Source organism: Glycine soja, chromosome 2 (genome assembly GCF_004193775.1).
Source record: "Glycine soja cultivar W05 chromosome 2, ASM419377v2, whole genome shotgun sequence".
NCBI classification, from domain to species: domain Eukaryota; kingdom Viridiplantae; phylum Streptophyta; class Magnoliopsida; order Fabales; family Fabaceae; genus Glycine; species Glycine soja.
In genome coordinates this window covers 3,907,062-3,927,865 of record NC_041003.1, presented here as the reverse complement: position 1 = coordinate 3,927,865, position 20,804 = coordinate 3,907,062, and the positions used below count along the sequence as shown (strand labels likewise).

The 20,804-nt window shown below is 30.7% G+C and overlaps 3 protein-coding genes across 4 annotated transcripts; 2 read left to right on the top strand and 1 right to left on the bottom strand.

Moving 5' to 3' along the window:
* Positions 1–2,315: 2,315 nt before the first annotated feature.
* On the bottom strand, positions 2,316–4,748 carry LOC114381093 (endochitinase). Its single transcript, XM_028340280.1, has 3 exons — positions 4,252–4,748; positions 3,636–3,783; positions 2,316–2,835 (listed from the first exon to the last, which is right to left on the bottom strand). Exons 1-3 carry the CDS (start codon positions 4,694–4,696, stop codon positions 2,466–2,468), a joined length of 963 nt encoding a protein of 320 aa, XP_028196081.1. The 5' UTR covers positions 4,697–4,748; the 3' UTR covers positions 2,316–2,465.
* A 5,411-nt stretch (positions 4,749–10,159) lies between these two features.
* On the top strand, positions 10,160–14,204 carry LOC114381080 (protein STRICTOSIDINE SYNTHASE-LIKE 6-like). 2 transcript variants are annotated; one of them, XM_028340260.1, is made up of 4 exons: positions 10,160–10,881; positions 12,556–12,863; positions 13,138–13,270; positions 13,730–14,204. In XM_028340260.1, the coding sequence occupies exons 1-4, from the start codon at positions 10,456–10,458 to the stop codon at positions 14,051–14,053; spliced, it is 1,191 nt and encodes a 396-aa protein (XP_028196061.1). In that variant the 5' UTR covers positions 10,160–10,455; the 3' UTR covers positions 14,054–14,204. The 2 variants fall into 2 exon arrangements, with proteins under 2 accessions (XP_028196061.1, XP_028196069.1); XM_028340268.1 differs by lacking the exon at positions 13,730–14,204 and having other exon boundaries at positions 12,556–12,774; positions 13,138–13,245.
* A 1,365-nt stretch (positions 14,205–15,569) lies between these two features.
* Positions 15,570–18,872, top strand: LOC114381070 (protein STRICTOSIDINE SYNTHASE-LIKE 5-like). Its single transcript, XM_028340252.1, has 4 exons — positions 15,570–16,057; positions 16,891–17,198; positions 18,077–18,206; positions 18,461–18,872. The coding sequence occupies exons 1-4, from the start codon at positions 15,668–15,670 to the stop codon at positions 18,734–18,736; spliced, it is 1,104 nt and encodes a 367-aa protein (XP_028196053.1). The 5' UTR covers positions 15,570–15,667; the 3' UTR covers positions 18,737–18,872.
* The last annotated feature ends 1,932 nt before the right edge of the window (positions 18,873–20,804 follow it).

Sequence of the window (20,804 nt, the reverse complement as noted above, 5' to 3'; positions counted from 1 at the left end):
AAAATCCTTATATAAAATTTAAAAACATTAAAAAATATAAATCTAAAAAAATATAGATATTTTAAACTCAACAACACTTTTGAGCAATGAGATTATCTCAATTATAAATTCTTAAATATTGTATTTAATTTCTTTAATATCAATTGAATGATATTTAACAAGCTATAACTAATATATATATATATATATATATAGATTGATTTAAAATTCAAACATGTTCCTTACATGACTTTGATATATCATCTTATACTTTAATATCAATTGAACATTTTAACTTGACAAACTATCTTGTAAAAAAAAAACTGATGATAAATTATTAATTATCTAATTTTCATGATTTTAAATGGTAATGCTCCCCCAAAATCTTAATCCACTGTCGTTATTCATCAGCAACTCTTTGTCATAGAAGATGGTAATATATTAATTATTTTTTGTTTAAACATGATAACAGAAGGAACTTCATCTTTAGCAATAAGGTTCCCGTTACATGTATAGGATCATAGTTGGCCCTTTATTACGTACTATACATTATATGTATGAGTAATTTGCTTAAGCAATTAAAATGGCCCCACGCGTATGGACCATCTGGTGCACTTGGGCACCCTCTTACACAAATTAAACATTCACATTTAATATTTGATAACATTGTTGTTGTCAACCAATTCATATATATATATGAATTGAATATCATGTTAACGAAGGAGACAACTTTCAAGTTGACGCCTTGTATGAAAATTTTGTGTGTGAAGGAGGCACCAACTTGGTTGCCACCTCTTGTTAACGAGTCTCACGATAATTTTTATCTTTATTTATTGGATGGATTCTATAATTTTTATAAAAGTAAATATAATAAGATAAGTTTTATGTCTCAAATAAATCAAACTCAAATGATTTAAAATTGTATCTTAAAATTGAAAATAATCATTATTTTAGAAGAATATTTTGACTAGATTTAAAATATAAAAAATTAAACTAAATTTCTTAAAAGATAAAAAAACAAATTAAATATAATCGAAAACATGACTAAAAGTATAATTTATCCATTATATATTTATATTTCATGTTCGACGTATATTCAATTTCATAAGATTTAAATGAGTAAATATGTCAACATGACCATACTTGAAAATCGTATGTTACACATTAGTTTCGATGTAATATGCTGAATTATTAAAAAGAAACGTATCCTAGATGAGAGTATGATATTTTATAAATAAAATATTTTTTTAAGTTGAAGGTGAATAAAATATGATTCATTAAAGCAAAAAGTTCTTGATTTAATTACATTAATTTGTTTTATATATGTACATATATAACAAATAACAAATTAATTACCAGTTCCCTTTATTCAGTGACTAGTATTTAATAACGTGACGTGAAGGGAATATATGCTTGAAAGATTGATGATAAAGAAAAGAACAAAGGGTAACCTTGTAGGATGTGGTGTTGTTTGCGTTACTTTCTGACCATTGACAAAAGAGGCTAGGCTTTCGATCCCTCGGAGGAAATACAATACATATCTTTCAGATCTTAATCTCCCACATCTATCCATTTGATTATGATATTTCCCTTGACTTGACTTGGCTAGTCAATGGAAAGTTCTTTCCGGTAGTGATCCATTACGCCAGGATGTGCTCTTGGAGGACTATGAACAGAGTTTCTAGAGGATACTTTTAACATGCATCTAATCTAGAAAGTAAAATTAACATGAACAGCTCGTTCATTTTCCAAGTCAAATTCAAATCCCTATGATCGCTACCTAGCTTGAAGAAAAGTATAAATCTTGTTAGGGCTCAGTGTGATGACTGATGAACAATATTTAACAATTACTATCATCTTCCTTGAAGCACTGAATAAACTAACTGATATACATATATCAAACCTCATATTTTATTTAAGGCGAGACTCAATATTGAAAAGTTATCCATGCTCGAGATATAAAATTATGAGAAAATAAACTATCACACTATCTAATCACAAATCTTTATATATGATAATTTTATTAGTTTTTATAATAATTATATATCTTAAAAAATTATACCAACAATAAATTTTGATTAATTATTAGGGTAAAAAAATTTACACTAACAACACAATCCTTAAACTCTAAACTTATTCCTTGCTTACGACAAGGATGTGATAATGATTAATGTATAATTCATTTTAACTATTATGACACTAAAAAAAATTAGTTATCAAAATTTCAACATAGGATATAAGTTGTTAGTTTATCTAATTTTCATTATTTAAAAATTTAAATATGGTGGTGTTCATTAGTTTATCTAATTATATAGTTCATCAGAAACTCTTTGTCATAAAAGGTGGTAAAATATTAAAGTTTCTTATTTAATCAAGATAAGGGGAACTTCTTTAGAAACAAGTTTCCCAGTACATGTAAGATCATGGTAGATCCTTTATTACATACTATTTATTCTCTATATGGATGATATATGTGAGCAATTTGCTTAAGCAAATGGCCTTTGATTGTTACAATCCAAGTTGTCTCCGGGGCTTATTCCCATCATCTGGCAGTACCTTCGGTAGAAGCCGATCCGATCTTGGACCCGATTATCCTGGCCGTGGCCGCATTCGAGGCCACCGTTGATTATGTTGGTGATGACACCGTAGCCAGGAGCCCGACCCGCTGAGCTGTCAGCACTAGATGGAGTCCATCTTCCAGTGATCACATCATGGCTTGATGGCTTGTTTCCCTGTGCAGTCATCCAAAACCATAGGGCTGTCTTGAATGACACGGTTGCGTCTGTGGCTACAAGATCCGGATTGTTTATCAAATCCAGACCAAGTGCTTTGCCAGCTTGCCCGTAATTGTAGTTGCTGTTACAAAGAGTCAAGATCCATCCATAATTACTCCACTCTCATCATGCACTTGATTAGTTCCTTATCTAATAATCATAAATCACTCATATTTCCACTCTATAAGTAATCTAATAATGATAAAGCACTTATATTTCCACATCCTTATCTTATATTTTTACATTCTAATCTTACAACTTCCTAAAGAAACAAAGTGGGTTTTTTTTTTCTTTTCAAATTAAATTAATTTTCTCTCACTTTTTATCAAAAGAGAAAGAGTGCATAAAAAGTAGGGCATAAAATTATATAATGTGACTGAAACATTTTTTTTATAACTATTTAAATTTAAACAATTTTTTGTTCCTATATATATCATAAATTTTTATTTTAGATCTTTAAAAATTATTAATTTTAGTTTTCATAAAAAAATTTCTTATCAAAAGTCTTTATCATTATATATAATGATGACATGATATGTATCTATATATAGACATGTTACGCCAAATATGACTACTCTAAAATAACTCCATGTGACATGATAATGTATATCACATTAACAAATAGTGATAGAGATGATTCTGGATTTTTTAAAATATATAAAAATCAAAATCAATAAAAAAAATTAAAGATTAAAATTAAAATGTTCCATATTTACAAAGACTAGGAAATATATTAAACCTTGTTTTACATTTTTTTATTGTATTACAATCTTAATGAAATTGGTTTCATCCAAATTTGATTAATCAAAGAAATTTAGAACATCTTCTTTTCTTGCTTTCTTGGGGGTGGGGTTAAAATGCTAGAAATTAAGGGTGACTTACTGTGTAAGTTGGATTGGTCCTCGGCCATAATATTTTTTACCAGCAGCACATGGCCAATTCCCACCATCACAATAAGTTGCCTGGTTTTGTTCGTTGATAAAACAATACCCCCACGCATATGGACCATCTGGTGCACTTGCCCACCCACCTGCCCAAAACATTGACATATAATTGATGTTGACAATCAATTTAGATTACTGGTTTTGCCTCACTATATATATGTATCATGTAACCACATCACTTACAGTAAGAAATTTAATGTGTGATTGCAACTCATCTTAATTATCTACCCAATTAATGTTAAATAAAATTTTGGTCTTAAAAACTATTTTTTGTCAATTCTTATTTAAATTATTCAGTTTATACTTTTAATTCCTAAAAATTACAAAATCATGAAAAAAAATACATTGTTTTGTAATTTTTAAAGATTCAAAAAATATTTTAAAGAATAAATAGTGCATATCTTAACTGTATTATTTAATTAAAAACTATTAACTATCATATATAATAAGTTGGTTGATTTTTATAATAATTATTTTAAAAGTTATATTAATTAATATAATAATTTTTTTATTAGTTAATAGTATAAATTTTGTACTAACGTATAGAAATTAACCTGTGGTTTCATGAGAAGTTTGAGCCAAGAAAGCAGCAATCTCCTTCTTGCGAGTGTTGTCATCACCGGTTGTGCCAAAGCCATTGAAAGAGCCAGCAGCGGCAATGAAAGCATCATATCTGTAGAATCCATGGCCAGAACAGCGGCCATCGTTTCGGTATTTAAGCATTTGATCAAAGAGAGAAGAGCTAATGAGTCTGCTAATATCTCCACCACTACTAGGTGTTGTTGGAGTTGGTGTTGAGGGTGTTGCAGATTTGCATTGGCTCTGGCAACCTTCTCCACAGTAGGAATCTGTGTCACCACACCACCCAAATTTGCTGCAACATAATCTATTTGGGCATAACGCTCCACCAGCTTGTGTGCCACATTGTTCTGCTGTGGCCCCAAGAAGGAACGCTAGTGATAAGCATAGCATCACCGAACACAATTTCATGTTTTTCATTTTTGTGAAGTGAAAGAAACGGTGTATGATGTGAATGGTATATGTTGCACTAGGGCAATGACGATATTTATAGATGAGCTATGATGAGAGTATTTTTTTTATTTATTATTTACTTGTTTTCAACATTGGCTGCTGCATGTTTCCATTCCACTTTGCTATCTTTATCTTGTCTATGACTTTGTGGTGTAATATTCATCATTTGACGACGTTCCAGAAGAGAGAGTACATTGATTATATTGCAAACGAAAAATAAATTATGTAAATCAAGAATTTTTTTATTAAAATTACTCGTAATGGCTCTGTCTAATTCTACCTGAATTAATTGGATATTTTATGTTATGTCCAAACAATAACGGTGTTAGACCGTCAAAAATAACGAAAGAAATGACAGACTTGTCAATCAATCTTGCCTTATTTTGAGGAAAGAAACATGGACATTGTTTGAATGTCCTTGACTTCCACGTATTATTACATATTATATATATATATATATATATATATATATATATATATATTATGATTTTTTAATGATGTTAATTTTAATATAAGTACATATTAGTATATATGCATCTAAATCATGGGTTTCCTCAAACACGGTCTAATCCGGCCTATGAACAGTACTCTCAATTAATTATTTTTATTTATCTTGTTGACTATACTATTTTATTATTTTATTAATTCGTGTAATGTATTTTTTATTATCTTAATGTGAGAACTAGAATAGGATAGTCACTTCCTTTCTTCTTCTATCTCACCACCCTTATTGTCATTATTATCATCTTTATTGTGAGTGTTATTGTCATCATTATTATGATCATCATCAGTGTTATCTGTTGGCATTGTCATTTTTATATCATTGTCACTATCATTGTTATCTCTATCATAACAACCCCATCACTACAACCATTGTTATCATCATTGGTATCATCAATCCCACCATTAATTATTATCGCCAGTACCATTATTTCCTCCATTACCTTTGTCGTTATCACATCATCATTATTATTGTCAATATCATTATCAGCATCATGATCACTATCATCGTTGTTGTCACCATTGTTGTTGCATCCATCTTGTCATCATCATCACCATAATCACCGTCATCATCACCACAATCATCGTCATCATTGTCACTACTACGCTATCATTGTTACCGTCATTGCATTCACCATTACTATTGTCGTTACTATCATTACCATTGTCATTGTTGTCATTACTATGAGTTATTCTGATAATAAAAATATATTGAAAATATCTTTAAAAATATTTATTTAACAGTTATTTTTGGCTTAAATTTAAGATTTGATATTTTTCTTATTTATGGCTTGCAGATATGAAATTGAGAGATTAAAAGAGAAAAAGATTGAGAAAATATCCAAAATATCAGGAAATCTCATGAAGATATGATTAAAAGCTAAACAAATCCAAAAAATATCAAAAAGAAAGATTTTTAGCATTAAGTTCAAGTCCCCTACAACAACTATAAAAAAAAAAAATCAAATCAAGTAGAAAAGAACACACCACTATAGAATCCCCTTTATGGGAAATTATTTTCTCCTTTTCTTTCACCCATTTTATTCCATCTGTTCTTATACCCCACCCATTGTAAAGCCCCTCAATGGCCATGAGTGGCTAAATTCCTAGTTAGGGTCTGGTAGGCTTAAAAGTTAAAAGATGTATTGTACACTTCATATTTATCAATGTAAATAGGTATTTTCTTTCCTATTATCATTTTTTACTTTTAATTTCATGCATTATTCATCATGGCATCATCTTTGAGGGTTAGGTGCTCGAGAGAGGGTAATTTTTAATCGAAAACAATGAAGGTTTTGCATGCATATGTTTTAGGAATTAGTCGCTCGAGAGAGTATAATTTCTAATAGAACTAAAAGGAAGAGATATCTTGATAAAATCATTTCTAGATATAGAGTGATTGCATCATGCTCATGCATCAAAGCAAACATCTAGAATTAGAACTTCATGCATTTCATCTAAGTCTTTGCAGAGACATTTCGAAGATAGATAGGTGAGATATGCTTCTCATCGTGAGACATCATGGGCAAGTATTTTAATAGATGTGGGTAAGAAAAATTCACCAAATTGATAGAGAAAAACCTAAAATCATACATCCCAGGTAGATAAGGCAGGCTAGGTCCCAACATTATCAAATTCTGATTTTATTTTATTTTTATCTTTTACTTTTCTTATCTTATCTTTTATCTTCTATTTTTCTTTTATCTTTGTCATATCTTAATTTAAATATTTTATCTTCTCTATCTTCTATTTTTATCTTTAAATCTATTATATATTTTTTTAAATCTTTATCTTATCTAATATATTCCTTTATCTTTATTTTAAATTCTTTATCTATTATTTTTAAATTGGGTTTGTATTAATCTAAGTACAAACAAAGTCTTTGTGGATTCGACACTCAGATTTTTGAGTATTTTAGTACTTGTGATAAATTTGGTACACTTACCAACGAGTTAACATCGCATTAAAGATTATCTTGCTTTTATCTTATCATATGTCTTTATATACAATTTAATTTATCATATATTGACCAAAAAACTAATACATGAAAATTAAGTTATATTATTTTTTAACTAATATTTCTCTTGAAATCTAATAATTGTAATAAGTTATTAATCTTATTCATTAGATTTCAAGAAAATGAATGATGAGTATGAAAAATAACTCTATTAGATTTACTCTTGATATGAGTTGATCCTTTGTCACTGGTTATAAGAATTGTTAACTAATTCACACATGTTTAAAAGTTAATTAATTTAGTTATTAGCATTAAATCAGGATCCAATCTGGATCATGTAATAATTTTTAATTTTTTATTATTTTTAATTTATAATTAAATTAAAATTATTATTTTATTTTATACTTTTTTTTTCAAATTAGGATCTGACATATGATTTAAAATTATTATTATGTCATCAGGACCTTCTTTTTGTTTACTATAAAATCTACCTTTAGACTATCACAAGTTGATTTCTCTTTATGTGAAACTAAACACAACATTTACCTTATCATCATATTTAAGTATATAAATATTTTAATTAAAATAATATTATTTTAATTATTTTATTATAAATTTTTAAAAATGGAATCAGTTTCCAATTGAAATTTACCTTTATACTATTCTGGTTGGCAAGTAACATGTGGCATGTTAAAATGAGAGCCAGTCTCATTTGAAAAAAAAATGATATACATATGACATGGAATGAATTAGCTAGCTAGTTTGAGTAATAACTTGCTATAGTTCCACTTTGGCTGCCAACACATGACATGAAACTAATTAACTAGTTAAACTAGTTACTTCCACTTAATTTGAATTCTTATGTGGCATATAAATTTTGTAATTTTAAGTGACAAATTGACTCGTTCAATTTAGAAGTGGTCTAATTTCATCGATCAACCATTGTTCTCAGCATAATAACCGAATTGAAAACCATTAGTTGCATGGTGATATTACTTGCATCATCCTTGACAACTAATAAGGCAGAAAAGATCAAAACGCGGCTGCTAAGGCACTCCCGTGTCGTGTAAGTCAAGGCACTCCCACTTTCCCTAAAAGGACACTTATACGCTTCAGCCAGCCTCAACAATGCAGTGTACCTGCCGCCCCTTCATGTGCCATGCATACGTACAGTACCTGATATGCGTATTATCATTAAGAAGCTATTAATTATACTGTAATCGTGATTTTAAATAACGTCTGCAATTGAAATTGTGGCTACAGTATCAAAGTATTTTGACTCTCCCTAATTCTACTGTGATTATAATTTTATTATTACATCAGCCGCATTTTCTTATAATTATCTGAAATATGAAATTTTTTTTACTCATCACAACCGTGACCGTAATTTATTACTGAATATGTATAAAATTCTTTTAACTCAAATTAATAATTTTGAGTTTGAATACAGAAATACATAATATATAATATATAGTTGTGTTAACAGTTTTGGTCTTCATACACCATTTGTAGCTCTTGAGAATTCTACTGAATTATCTTCAACAAAAATACCTAACCTTGTTTTTTTTTAGATACACACCCCCGAAAAGAAGTTCGGCGGACAGCCATCATATACTTTTTCTGTTTTTCTTCATTTACATTTCACTGGACTTTGTAATCGTGTAATGGACGGGTATATATATATATATATATATATATATATATATATATATATATATATAATATTTATAAAATAAATGGTAAAGATTTTAGATAATTAAAAATTGCCCATTAATTTCTCTCTCACGGCTCACGAGGAAATCCACTTCCTATGTACATAATTACATATCTACACACTACACAGGCATGAAAGTTTCAACTTTAAGTGGAGCAGGAGTAGTGGGACGGGTGAGAGCATTATTTCCACTCCACTGTATTACTTAATACACTCCCCTTTTCATTTTCTTTTCCAAAAATACCCTACAGAATACATTCCCCTTTATTTATGTTAAGTTTTTCTCTTTCAGCTTTCAAAACCTTATGTCATCTCCCCCTTCTTCTGTTCAAACTTCAATATCCCCCTTCCCTTTGTTCTACCACTCATCACCTCAACACTGTGATGTTATAACTCTGCTATCTGCTTTGGCAATGGTCACTCGAGGGAGTTTAGGATTGTAACGAAAGTCATAGTGGATCATATTTTCTCAAGCTTGAATATAATTTTAATCTTTTGTTAGTTTGTAAAAAAAGTACAAAATGTAAAATATATGAAGCATGTATAACCACGATATTTGAATTTCTGGAATGAACTCTGACGTGCAAGACTTATATAAGTGTGTGCAAAGGGGAGTGTATTTTCTGGGTATTTTGAAAAGAAAAAAAATGAAAAAAGGGAAACTAGTAATAAGGGAAAGTGGAAATAGCAATAGCCTAATTCAATTAATGCATGTATCCTATATTTTCTTTTGGGTCTTTCGGTTTGAGTTACCGAACTTTTAAATTTCGGTTACCAACATGTTTGCATGAATTTTTGTTTATAAACCTAACCAAATTACACTACTAATACTCCTAGTAGATTTTAATTAATTAAATTCAATTTGATTATTTTATCGGGCACACAACAATATTAGTGATACGGTCTACGTGGATTGCTCAGTGACATGGGAAAATTAAAGAAGGTTGAGCTGCTAGTGGATAGGATGAGAGCATGAAATTCCATTTAACATAGGGTGCAATGCATGTGACAGATGACGGTACAATTTAAACATTATATTTAAATACTCTTTGGGTCATTACTACAATGAATCATGGAAGAAAAGCCTCATGGTAAACTCGTGAACTATAATCCAGCAACAGAAAAAGTAGCTTAGCTTGCTTCCCCGCAACCTCTACTTTCCCAGTGTGGAGTTGTAAGTCTCACCAGATCAACATATATTTCGTGATCGATCTTCTATATAACTTCCTGTAAATTACTCTCTAGCTTTAAAGTCCCAATTAATTAAGGTACATGCCAAACACAAATGTCATTTATTAATTTAGTTACAACATAAATCAATCCTTCGAAGCATCATAAATTGCAGTTACTGTTGTGTGTAGCAGTAATTTATTAAATTATTATTGTAATTGGCGTAGCAAACTACAACTTTTTTTTTTATTATATATTATCGCTGCAAACAACAATTAAAAACATGGATTGTATTGATGCGTCATGGATTAAATCAAATGCATAGCAGATTCATGCTTTCCTTCTACATCGTTGAGTAACAAATGAGCATATTATCCTTGAAGAATGTCCCAGTCAAGCCATGTGGGTTCAGCTTCTTCTTCACCATATCACTCTCACTTTCAAAGCCCTACGAAGAGAAGAACAAAACAAAGGTCATGCCTTTTATCATCCTTATTTGCCATTGCTTTCATGGTAGCGTTGGTTTCGGTTCTCTACTGGCTCGGCTCATTAGGCCCGGCCCATGAGTGGAGTCGGCCCATTGGATCAGAAGTTGTGGCGGTGGGAGAGGTGTCGGGGCCCGAAGACTTGGCTTACGACAAGAGACGGCGCGTGATTTACACCGGCTGCGAGGATGGGTGGATCAAGCGAGTCACGGTGACTGACTCGGTGGCTGACACGGTGGTAAAAAACTGGGTCAACACGGGCGGAAGACCTCTTGGACTTGCTCTTGAAAAAAGTGGGGAACTCATGGTTGCGGACGCGTTTAAGGTACGTTCCTATAACTCTGAGATTAATAATTGAATTAATTAAGTTTTTAGTTTTTAAAATTTTGATTTTTAATCTTTAAATAAAATTTGATCGATAAAAGTCTTTTCATTTTTTTGAAATTCAATTTTTAATCTTTATGCCAAAATTTAACTAATCAAGGTGTTTTAATATTTTTATCTAAGAATTTTAGTTCTTAAATTTTTAAAAATTTTAATTTTTAATCCTTAAAATCTCATTAAATAAATAAAAATAATGGGATCAGTTTAGGAATTAAAAATTAAAAATTAAAAATTTAAAGATCTTAATCTGTCAAACAAAAATTTAACAACTAAAAATCTTAATAAAATAAATAAAAAACTTTAACCATCAAATTTTAGTTTAGGAACTAAAAATCAAATTTTGAAAAATTTTAGAGAATAAAAAATTAATTAACCCTAACAAAAAACTCAAAAACTCATCATAAAAAAAATAACCGAAAAACCCTTGAGAGAAAAGAAAATTTTGAAAGACCCAAATAGAGAAGAGAACTAACGATGTGAATGTCAAGGAAACCAGAGAGAGCGGAGGTCTTGAGAAGCTTGCAGCCAATTCTGCCAGCCCCAACCATAAGCACTTTGGCATCCTAAAATTTTTCCAAAACGACAACAACACTGAAGCAAAAAATGACAAACAAAAAAAAAAGGGTTATGTTAATAATGAAGGGAGAAGAAGAAGCCATTAATTGGAAGTGAGAGCGTGAGAGAAAGAAAGGATGAAGAAGAAAAAGAATGGTTGAAAAATCACATGAGAGAGAGGCTTTGGGGGTGGGGGGGGGGGGGGACAGCCTTAGGGTTTGAGAGACAAAGGATTAAGAGAAGTAGAAGTGAGTTGGTGAAATAAAGAAAGGGATATCTTTTTTAAAAACCTTAAAAATTGATGTTGAGATTAGAATTTTAACATCAATTTTTTAAAAAAATCGATATTTAGTAAGTATTTATAACATTAATTTTTTAAAAGTTAATGTTAAAATCATTCTGTTAACATCAATTTTAAAAAAACTTGTGTTAATAATAATATTTTATTTTTAAAAATGTCACCGCATATTTTGTAATATCGATTTTTGTCAAAATTGATGTTAACAGAAAAATGTTAAATCGTATTTTTATAGTAGTGTGAAACACACTTTGATACCAATCAAGCTAAAATTATATCAATAAGAACCATAAGTTGCCACTAATTGGTTGGTTTAAGCTGTGTATGCCTTATTCCCCTTAAACAAAGTCTCATATTCAAAAGGTTGTATATGGAAAAAACTCACATAAGAAGAGTTAGTCGATCTAATCACCATGTTATGAATATTCTTAATTAAAGAGAAGGATTGCATCAAGTAAAAAATACTTGCCAACATGTATTTTCTCCACGAGGGTAAGAATTTAAAGATATTTCATAAGATCCAAGTTGTTCAACAAATGTTTGTGATTTGTGAGAACTAATTATATTAACATAAAGTTTTATTCTAATATACGAGGATTTATTTTGCGTGCATGTGAATAGCTATCAATAGTCGATTTACAAATACATTTCTAATTTCTTTCTTGTTTTGAGTTTACTTTATTTGCACTCATCATAATTTAAAGTCATTATTACCTTATTCAACTCGAGTTTATTTGATTATTTGGCACAACAATGATACAGGGATTGTTGAGAGTGACAAGGAAAAAGAAAGTTGAGGTACTGGCAGATGAAGTTGAGGGCTTGAAATTCAATTTAACAGATGGTGTTGATGTAGCAGAAGATGGTACCATTTATTTCACAGATGCCACATACAAACACTCTTTGGATGATTACTACAATGACATAATTGAAGGCAAGCCTCATGGTAGGTTCATGAACTATAATCCAGAAACAAAAAAGGTAACTGTGCTTGCCCGCAACCTGTACTTTCCTAATGGAGTTGTAGTCTCACATGATCAACATTTCGTGATATACTGTGAAACTATCATGTAAGTTAATTACTTGCTAGTTTAAAGTACCATCAATGTTAATTTGTTTTGTGCACCTATAGTCAATTATATAAGGTTCTTAATTGGGTGAGTAATAATCAATAATGCATGTGCATGCTTTTTCCCCCTACATTCACAAAAAAAATAAAAAAAATAAAGCATATATATGTTTGTTTTTATTTGAAATTTACCTAAAGCTCAAGAAGGCCAAGCACTACATGTATATAAGTTTTGGATTGACTAAAATTGTTTTTGGTTTGTGTTGATTCTGCAGGAAGAGGTGTAGAAAATATTATATAGAGGGTCCTAAAAAGGGAAGAATAGGGGAATTTTGCCGCGACCTACCTGGCATGCCAGATAATATTCATTATGTTGGACAGGGACAATATTATATTGCAATGGCCACGGTATAATGCAGTACTAATTAATTTTATTGTTTACCTTAACATTATCAAGCATTGGATTGATATTTTGTGCCATTAATTCCCTTCCCTTTACCCACACAACCAAATTTACGGTTGGTATATATTCATAACATAATTATATCATAATAGAAGAACATGAGACATGCATGGGTACATAGTTGTGAAAGGTGCTAATTTCATTCACATTTTGTTAAACGTTTATTTGGATTAACTGAATGGAATGATTAGTACATGAAATTGGCCACCTTAACACAACAACAAAAATAGTCACTTCTTTTGGGTTTGTAGTTATGCAAAATAAAATTGATAAAATCCAAAAGTGAAATATGTTTTTATGAATTGGCATTGATAACCCTTTCTCTGAAAGTAAATTAACAAACAATATATATAAAATGCTGGTGTCTTGTCTACTGATAAATGTGTTTTGTGGGTTATTGGCAGTCCTTAACTCCTGAATGGGATTTATTACTTAGATACCCTTTCATTCAAAAAGTTGCGGCAATGGTTACAAAGTATGTACTACAACCAAAGGAGAATGGAGGAGTCCTTGTTGTGGATTTGGAAGGAAAACCAACTGCACACTATTATGATTCTGAATTATCATTAATCTCAAGTGGGATAAAAATTGGAAATTATATATATTGTGGCTCCCTTATGTATCCCTTTTTAGTACGTTTTGACATGAAGCAATATCCTGCTCCCTTCCCTTATATGAACGACGAAATTATATCAGCCACACAAAATTACTTAAATAGGCTCACTTAATTAAAGTCTTGTATATGTTACTTTATATTTATAAAAGCTGTTAGATGGTGTCACTATTAAATGAGGATCGGAGTGGCACTATTAGATGGTTTCACTTAATTATTTCAAACTATCCTTTTTTTATCTTTAACTTTATATTTGATCTTCTCAATTTTCTAGTCCATTTTAATTTAACCTCTTTTTATCTCCATCCCAAAATTAAATTTGAATTATTTTTTTAAAAAATAATTGTTAAAAATAACCTTATATATAAAGGGAAGCTCTAAGGAAATTCTTCAAAAAGACGTGGATGAAAGAATATTTCTCTTAAAAAATGCTTGACAAGCCACTTTTTTTTTTAACTTATCCTATTGTATTTGGAAGTTGGTTCTTGGTTGGTGAAAAATGTTGAAGCATGATCCTTTCTAAACTAAAATTTGCTGTTTTAATGACAACAAACTTTTAAGAAGTAAATTCTAAGTATTTTCATCTGATGTTACTAATGGATTGTTTTAAGTACTTGAATTTAGATAAGACTTAATTTGGAAGAATGAAGAAAGGTGCGAAACAATGACCTATAAAGGTTTACAAGCTTAGGATATGTCCAAATTCAAAAGTAGAATAGCAAAAGCAAAAGATCAATCATGTTTTCTAAGTCAAAGTACAGATCTCATAAACTGTGTATGATTAGAAGCATGAATCTAGAGTTAGCTATAGGCAAGGGAGCAGACATTTGAAGATTCATACGACTAAAGGATAATCAAAACATGCAATGCAAAACACAAAAGAGTCTACACTGTCTAAACATAGAAATAACAAAGAAAAATGCCATACATCAATTTACAGAAAAAAGTACACATTCACTCTTATTTAAATACTCTTTTTTTTAGAGAGTATATTCTTCTCTCATGAAGTGATGGAGTTCATTATTTATTCTTATATTCTACTTTTAATAGCAACTAAACAATCTAAAAATTTGTATTCGACATATATATTTTCATCTTCAAAATTCAAATCTTTAAAAAAAATCTTATAAATTCAAAACTAATATGCATATGTACTAATTCATATATAATTCGTGTAACTTTTCACTCTATATAAATATCTTTACCACCGAGATGAATAAGATAAATTAAGGAGTTTGATTTTTATTTTTTTAAAAGAAAGGGACAATTTGATAACCTTATCTCTTAAGTCTTAATTATAGGTAAAATCGTCTACCAGATAAGAATCTCGGGAATCTTTCTACATTGAGGTTGTATATTTAACAATAGATGTCCAGTTCCAAAAAAAAAAAAAAAACAATAGATGTCATTTCATGTCAAAAATTAAACTTCAAAAATAGGAAGAAAAAAAAAACTCTGGACGTTATTTTCATGAATTCAATCGAAATGCCAACGTTATCTTTTTCTGAATCCTTTTCCACGTTGATTCGTTCATACCGAACCTACACGCTACACTACAAAATAAACACATGTTGCTGCCTATTTTCAATTCGTAGTATAATATTTGATTATGGCATCGTAATTATCATATATCATATTCACAACAACTCCATCGAAAAGTACTATGTACACACTCTCTTCCAATACCTGAATATTATTATTCTTTCTTGTAGCCACCACCACTCTTCTAATGTCTAGGTTATGGTTTTCCACACCATTCTTTGTTATCATTCTCCCCGTGGCGGTGGCTGCGCTTTTCTTCCGGCTCGAACCGTTCGATCCGGGTTTTTTGCCGGTTCAGCTGGGCCGGTCCACCGTGGCGGTTCCGGCAAGTAACGGCCACGTGCGAGTTGGATCGGAAGCTATGGGCGAGGGACACTTGGAGGGCCCCGAAGACTTGGCCTACGACGCCGCGGCACGTGTCGTCTATACTGGGTGTGAGGATGGGTGGATCAAGCGAGTCACGGTGAATGACTCGGTGCTTGACTCGGCGGTTGAAGATTGGGTCAACACAGGAGGAAGGCCACTTGGGCTAACTCTGAAGCCGAATGGTGAACTCATAGTTGCTGACGCGGAAAAGGTACATTGATTATTAGTGTTAAGGAAAAAAAGTGTCATGCTTAATTTTGAGGTAAAGGAAAAAGAAGTTGAGATTTTAATCAGTTATAAAAGACGCTGGATGGAGAAATAAAAAGGATGCATCACCATCACTTTTACCAATAATTGATTAATTTAAGTGATTTATACTCAGTTTCTAACTCGAACGTAATTCTCCTAAAAAAAATCGAACGTAATTACCATCTATTAAAAAGGATGATCTATAATAAGAAAAACTTAAAGAGTTCAAGTAATTAGTCTGAAAATTATGAAAATTACGACAAGTTTCTGAATATGTATTGGTCATTCAAATTAGTTTTTTTTTATACTTAGTGTTTAGATTAATGTTTGTAAATTTAAGTTTGGGTTAAATTTAAGTTTGTAAAGTGAGTTTACAAAATAATCCAAGTCTTATTTCTACAAATTGAGTTTTTAGTCAAAATTTTAATATGCTAATGTATTTTCTATGCATAATCAAATATGTCACTAAATAGAGTTTACTCTCACGGGAATTAATTTAATTGATGAAATATTTATTGAATAATAATTACTATTCTTTTTACTGCAACTAATTATTATATTATAATATTATTCACTTACTTATCTTTAATTATTGGTAATAGCTTTTGTGTTTAGAAAATCGTTTCTTTTCTAAGTTTATCCATAAAGATACAAACAGTAGCCTTTCTAATTTCAGAATAAGTTAATCCTAGCACTTACATAGGTATCCATTTAATTATTCTTTGATTTATTTTTTACTTCTTGTGTACATTATCATTTGTGAGCACTCAGTAATCCAATTAATTAATGATGCAGGGACTGCTGAGAGTGTCAAGTGAAAGGGAGATTGAGCTGCTGGTAGATGAGTATGAGGGCTTAAAGTTCAAACTAACAGATGGTGTTGATGTAGCAGATGATGGTACCATTTATTTCACAGATGCATCTCACAAATACCCTGTGAAAGATGCTGTGTTAGACATCTTGGAAGGGAAGCCAAATGGAAGATTCTTCAGCTATAACCCAGCAACAAAGAAGACAACCCTGCTTGCCAAAGATCTCTACTTTGCCAATGGCGTTGCAGTTTCTGCAGATCAACAATTTGTGGTCTTCTGTGAATCTGTCCTGTAAGTTATTTACCGGCTTAAATACATTGAAATTAATTGGCTTAGATATAATTTTCATCCTTTTACTTTTACACTTATTCAATTTTGATCCTCATACTTTTAATATAGTGATTTTAATCTTTTAATTTTATCATATGTTAAATTAATTGGTTCCCTACTTTAGTCTCACATAAGAGATATTTTTTTGTTTGAGATCGAAGATCACGAGTGTGTTTCATTCCGGTGGATCAAATATTAATCTTACTCGTAGTGTAAATCATTTTAATAAATCATTAATCCTTCAACATCATATACCACATTAATCCTTTTAAGTTTCATAAAATAGAATTTGTGGATATTAGACATATGGTACTTAATTGACGTATAGTACACTTTAGAGTACGTACTAAAAAAATCATATTAGATTTATGTAAGTTTTTTTAACTACCTTTCACACATCGTAATTTCCAATGGTTGAAATAGTTTCTTAGAGGTCTTTTTTAACCTGTGTTAACTTGATGATTGGTGTCATCAAATTTTGTTACAATTTCGAAGTTACACTAATTTTAATCCAATTTTAACATATGATCAAATTTAGCGAATAAAATTGCTACCTAGAAATATGAGGATCACTGTAAAAAAAGAAATGAGGACTAAAATTGTATAAATTAATGTAAAAGTATCAAATTATATTGAAGTCCGTTTAATATTATGTACTGTTGTTATATTTACCATCTCTATCAGAGTGTGAAATTAAGGGCACTTATATTTATGACTTAAATGGGTAAGTAAAGGTTGTGTTTTGTCTGAATTGGATCTCATTGATCTCAATCCAAACTTCTTGCATACTAGTAGTTTGGAAAGTTGGTTGCCTTACTTAAAATGTGGTGGTTCTGCAGGATGATATGCGAGAAATATTACGTACAGGGCCCTAAAAAAGGAACCATAGAGAAGTTTTGTGACCTACCTGGCATGCCTGATAACATTCATTATGATGGACAAGGGCACTATTTGATTGCAATGGTCACGGTAATGTATCCACATGTTTCATTATTAACCTTAACATCAATTGGTTGGCCAGCAACTATCATTCAATTTTTGTAAAGAAAAGGGAACACATTATATCCAAAATACTTCTTTTAAAAAATAAACGTAAATACAAAACTATTGACTAAGGGAATTTGACTTGTGACATGGCACTTAAACTAAACTATCTAAAAAAACAAATGACGCATGCTTTTGTCTTGTGTACTAATAAATATTTTTTTGTGCATTACTGGCAGGCCCTTACTCCTGAATTGGAATTGGCATATAGATACCCTTTCATTAGGAAGACTTTTGCAATTGTTACAAAGTATGTAGGGAGTCTACCTATCTCGAAGAATGGAGGAGTTCTAGTCGTGGATTTAGAAGGAAAACTAACTGCACATTATTATGATCCCAAATTATCATTGACTAGTGCGATTAAAATTGGGAATCATATATATGGTGGTTCCATTTTCTACCCCTTTGTAACACGTTTTGATATTGAGAAGTACCCTGCTCTCCCCACAGTTTGAACAACAGTGAACATCTTGTAAGGTTGTGATCTAGAAACTAATTTTAAGTTTCTGCCTTGTCATGTTGGTGCCGTACAATGGGGATTCATGTCAAAATTCATTGTAAATCTAACATATGTTTTTATATTTAAAAATATTTATTATGAATTTTAATAATAATAATAATCATGATAATATTTATATACTTACAAATTTTTTGGTTATTGTAAATTTTAATTATACAAGAAAAATATTTATATCGTGTAATACACAGGTTTAAAGAAAATCTAAATTCAAACTGGGAAAAAAATAAGTGAGCTTAATATCTAAATATCGATTATTGGAGGGAGAGGTTAGACATAATGATTTTTCTGTTTCGAAGGAGATTAATGGTTAACTAGAGCAATGGGCCCGCTTTGCATGGCACAAAAAAATAAAACAGTGGTCGGTTTTCTAAAATGCAAGAGAAAAAGAAAGTGAGAATACAACAACTGACATGTGTAATTTAATAATTGACGGCTGGATAAATTTATTATATATATTGATTATGGGTTGAGGAATACTTTCCATGCATCAAGAAAACATTGGGTAGTGATAAATTAAGAATGATTTTAATATGAATTTAGTACTGTAAGTATGCACGTTTTTAATTTTACAGTCTCGATAAAAAAAATTTGTTTAGTTTTAGTTTAAAGTTTATGATTGTCCAATTTTAGTGATTTTAAGATTTTAAAATTTTTATTTTTAGTCTTAGTCTTAATATGTTCACATTTTAAAAGATTAAAATTGAAAAAATACAATCTTATATTTTTATGCTTTGTATAGAACGATTGTTCCTTATATCAAGAAGCCAATCCGGTCGGGTAAAGGAGGTCCCTAGCTAATCGACCCACTTCACTTTTGTAAATGATTTTATTCTTTTTGGTGAAGCATCACTGGATCATGCGAATGCTATATAGACCATTCTTAATTTGTTTTGCAGGAGCTTTTGAGAAAAAGTCAGCTGTGACAAATCTTATTTTCTTTTCCAAGAATGTGGGTTGGCAAGTGAGGCAACAACTAAGTGATGGTTTGGGAATCGCAACAACGAAGTACCTTGGCAAGTATTTAGGGGTACCTATTATTCATGATAGAGCATCTAGAAATACATACCAATTCATTTTTGACAAGGTCAATCAAAGACCCAATGCCTGGAAATCAATAATTCTCTCTCTTTTTCTAGTGGGGTCACACTCACCAATTCGTGCTTCAGGCGCTATCACATATGTCATGCAATCTATTTTATTGCTTTGTGATGATATTAATCGAACTTGCAGAAGATGTGTGTGTGTGGGGTGGGGTGGGGATAATGATAATGATTACATTTGTTGGAGGTTGGGGATTAGAAGAATGTGTGATATAAATCAGGCTTTTATGATGAGGGAAGGTTGGAGGTTATTTCAACATGAACAATGCTTGCTCCAACATAATTAAGAACAAATACGAGTGCAATGGAGAGGGGTTTTCCAAACTAGATTTGAATAGGGTTGGTTGTAATTTTTGGAGAGGACTTTGCAATTTGTGGAATAAGTTTCATGAAAATTGTATTTGGCAAATTGGCAATGGCACTCGTGTATTTCTGGAAGAATAATAAGCTTATAGGAGGTAGGGTATTGGAAAAAAAATGTCACACCAAACATACCTTAGGGGAATTGGATAAGAGAGTAGTGGATTATTGTTTGCAACAAAGTACTTGGTTGTTGGATAAGATGCAAACATAACTTCCTGATTTTGAATCCATGCCCAAGTTTTAATTATGACAAATCATTACTAAAACAAATTATAAAGATGATTGAGAAAAGCTATGCAAGCTAACAAATCTACTAAGTATTTTAGTTGAAAGTAAAAGAAAGCATATCATTACAAGTATTCTGATGAGATCAAAGGAAGCTCATAAAAGATGTCTTTACACTACATTGAAATAGAGTATCAGAAGATTGAATGAAACTTCATCAGAATGATTATTTAAAGCTTCCTTCGAAGATCTCAATCTAAGTAAGTTGCAAAGGACATAAAAAAGACCTCACATACTCAGAAGAAATATTAGAGG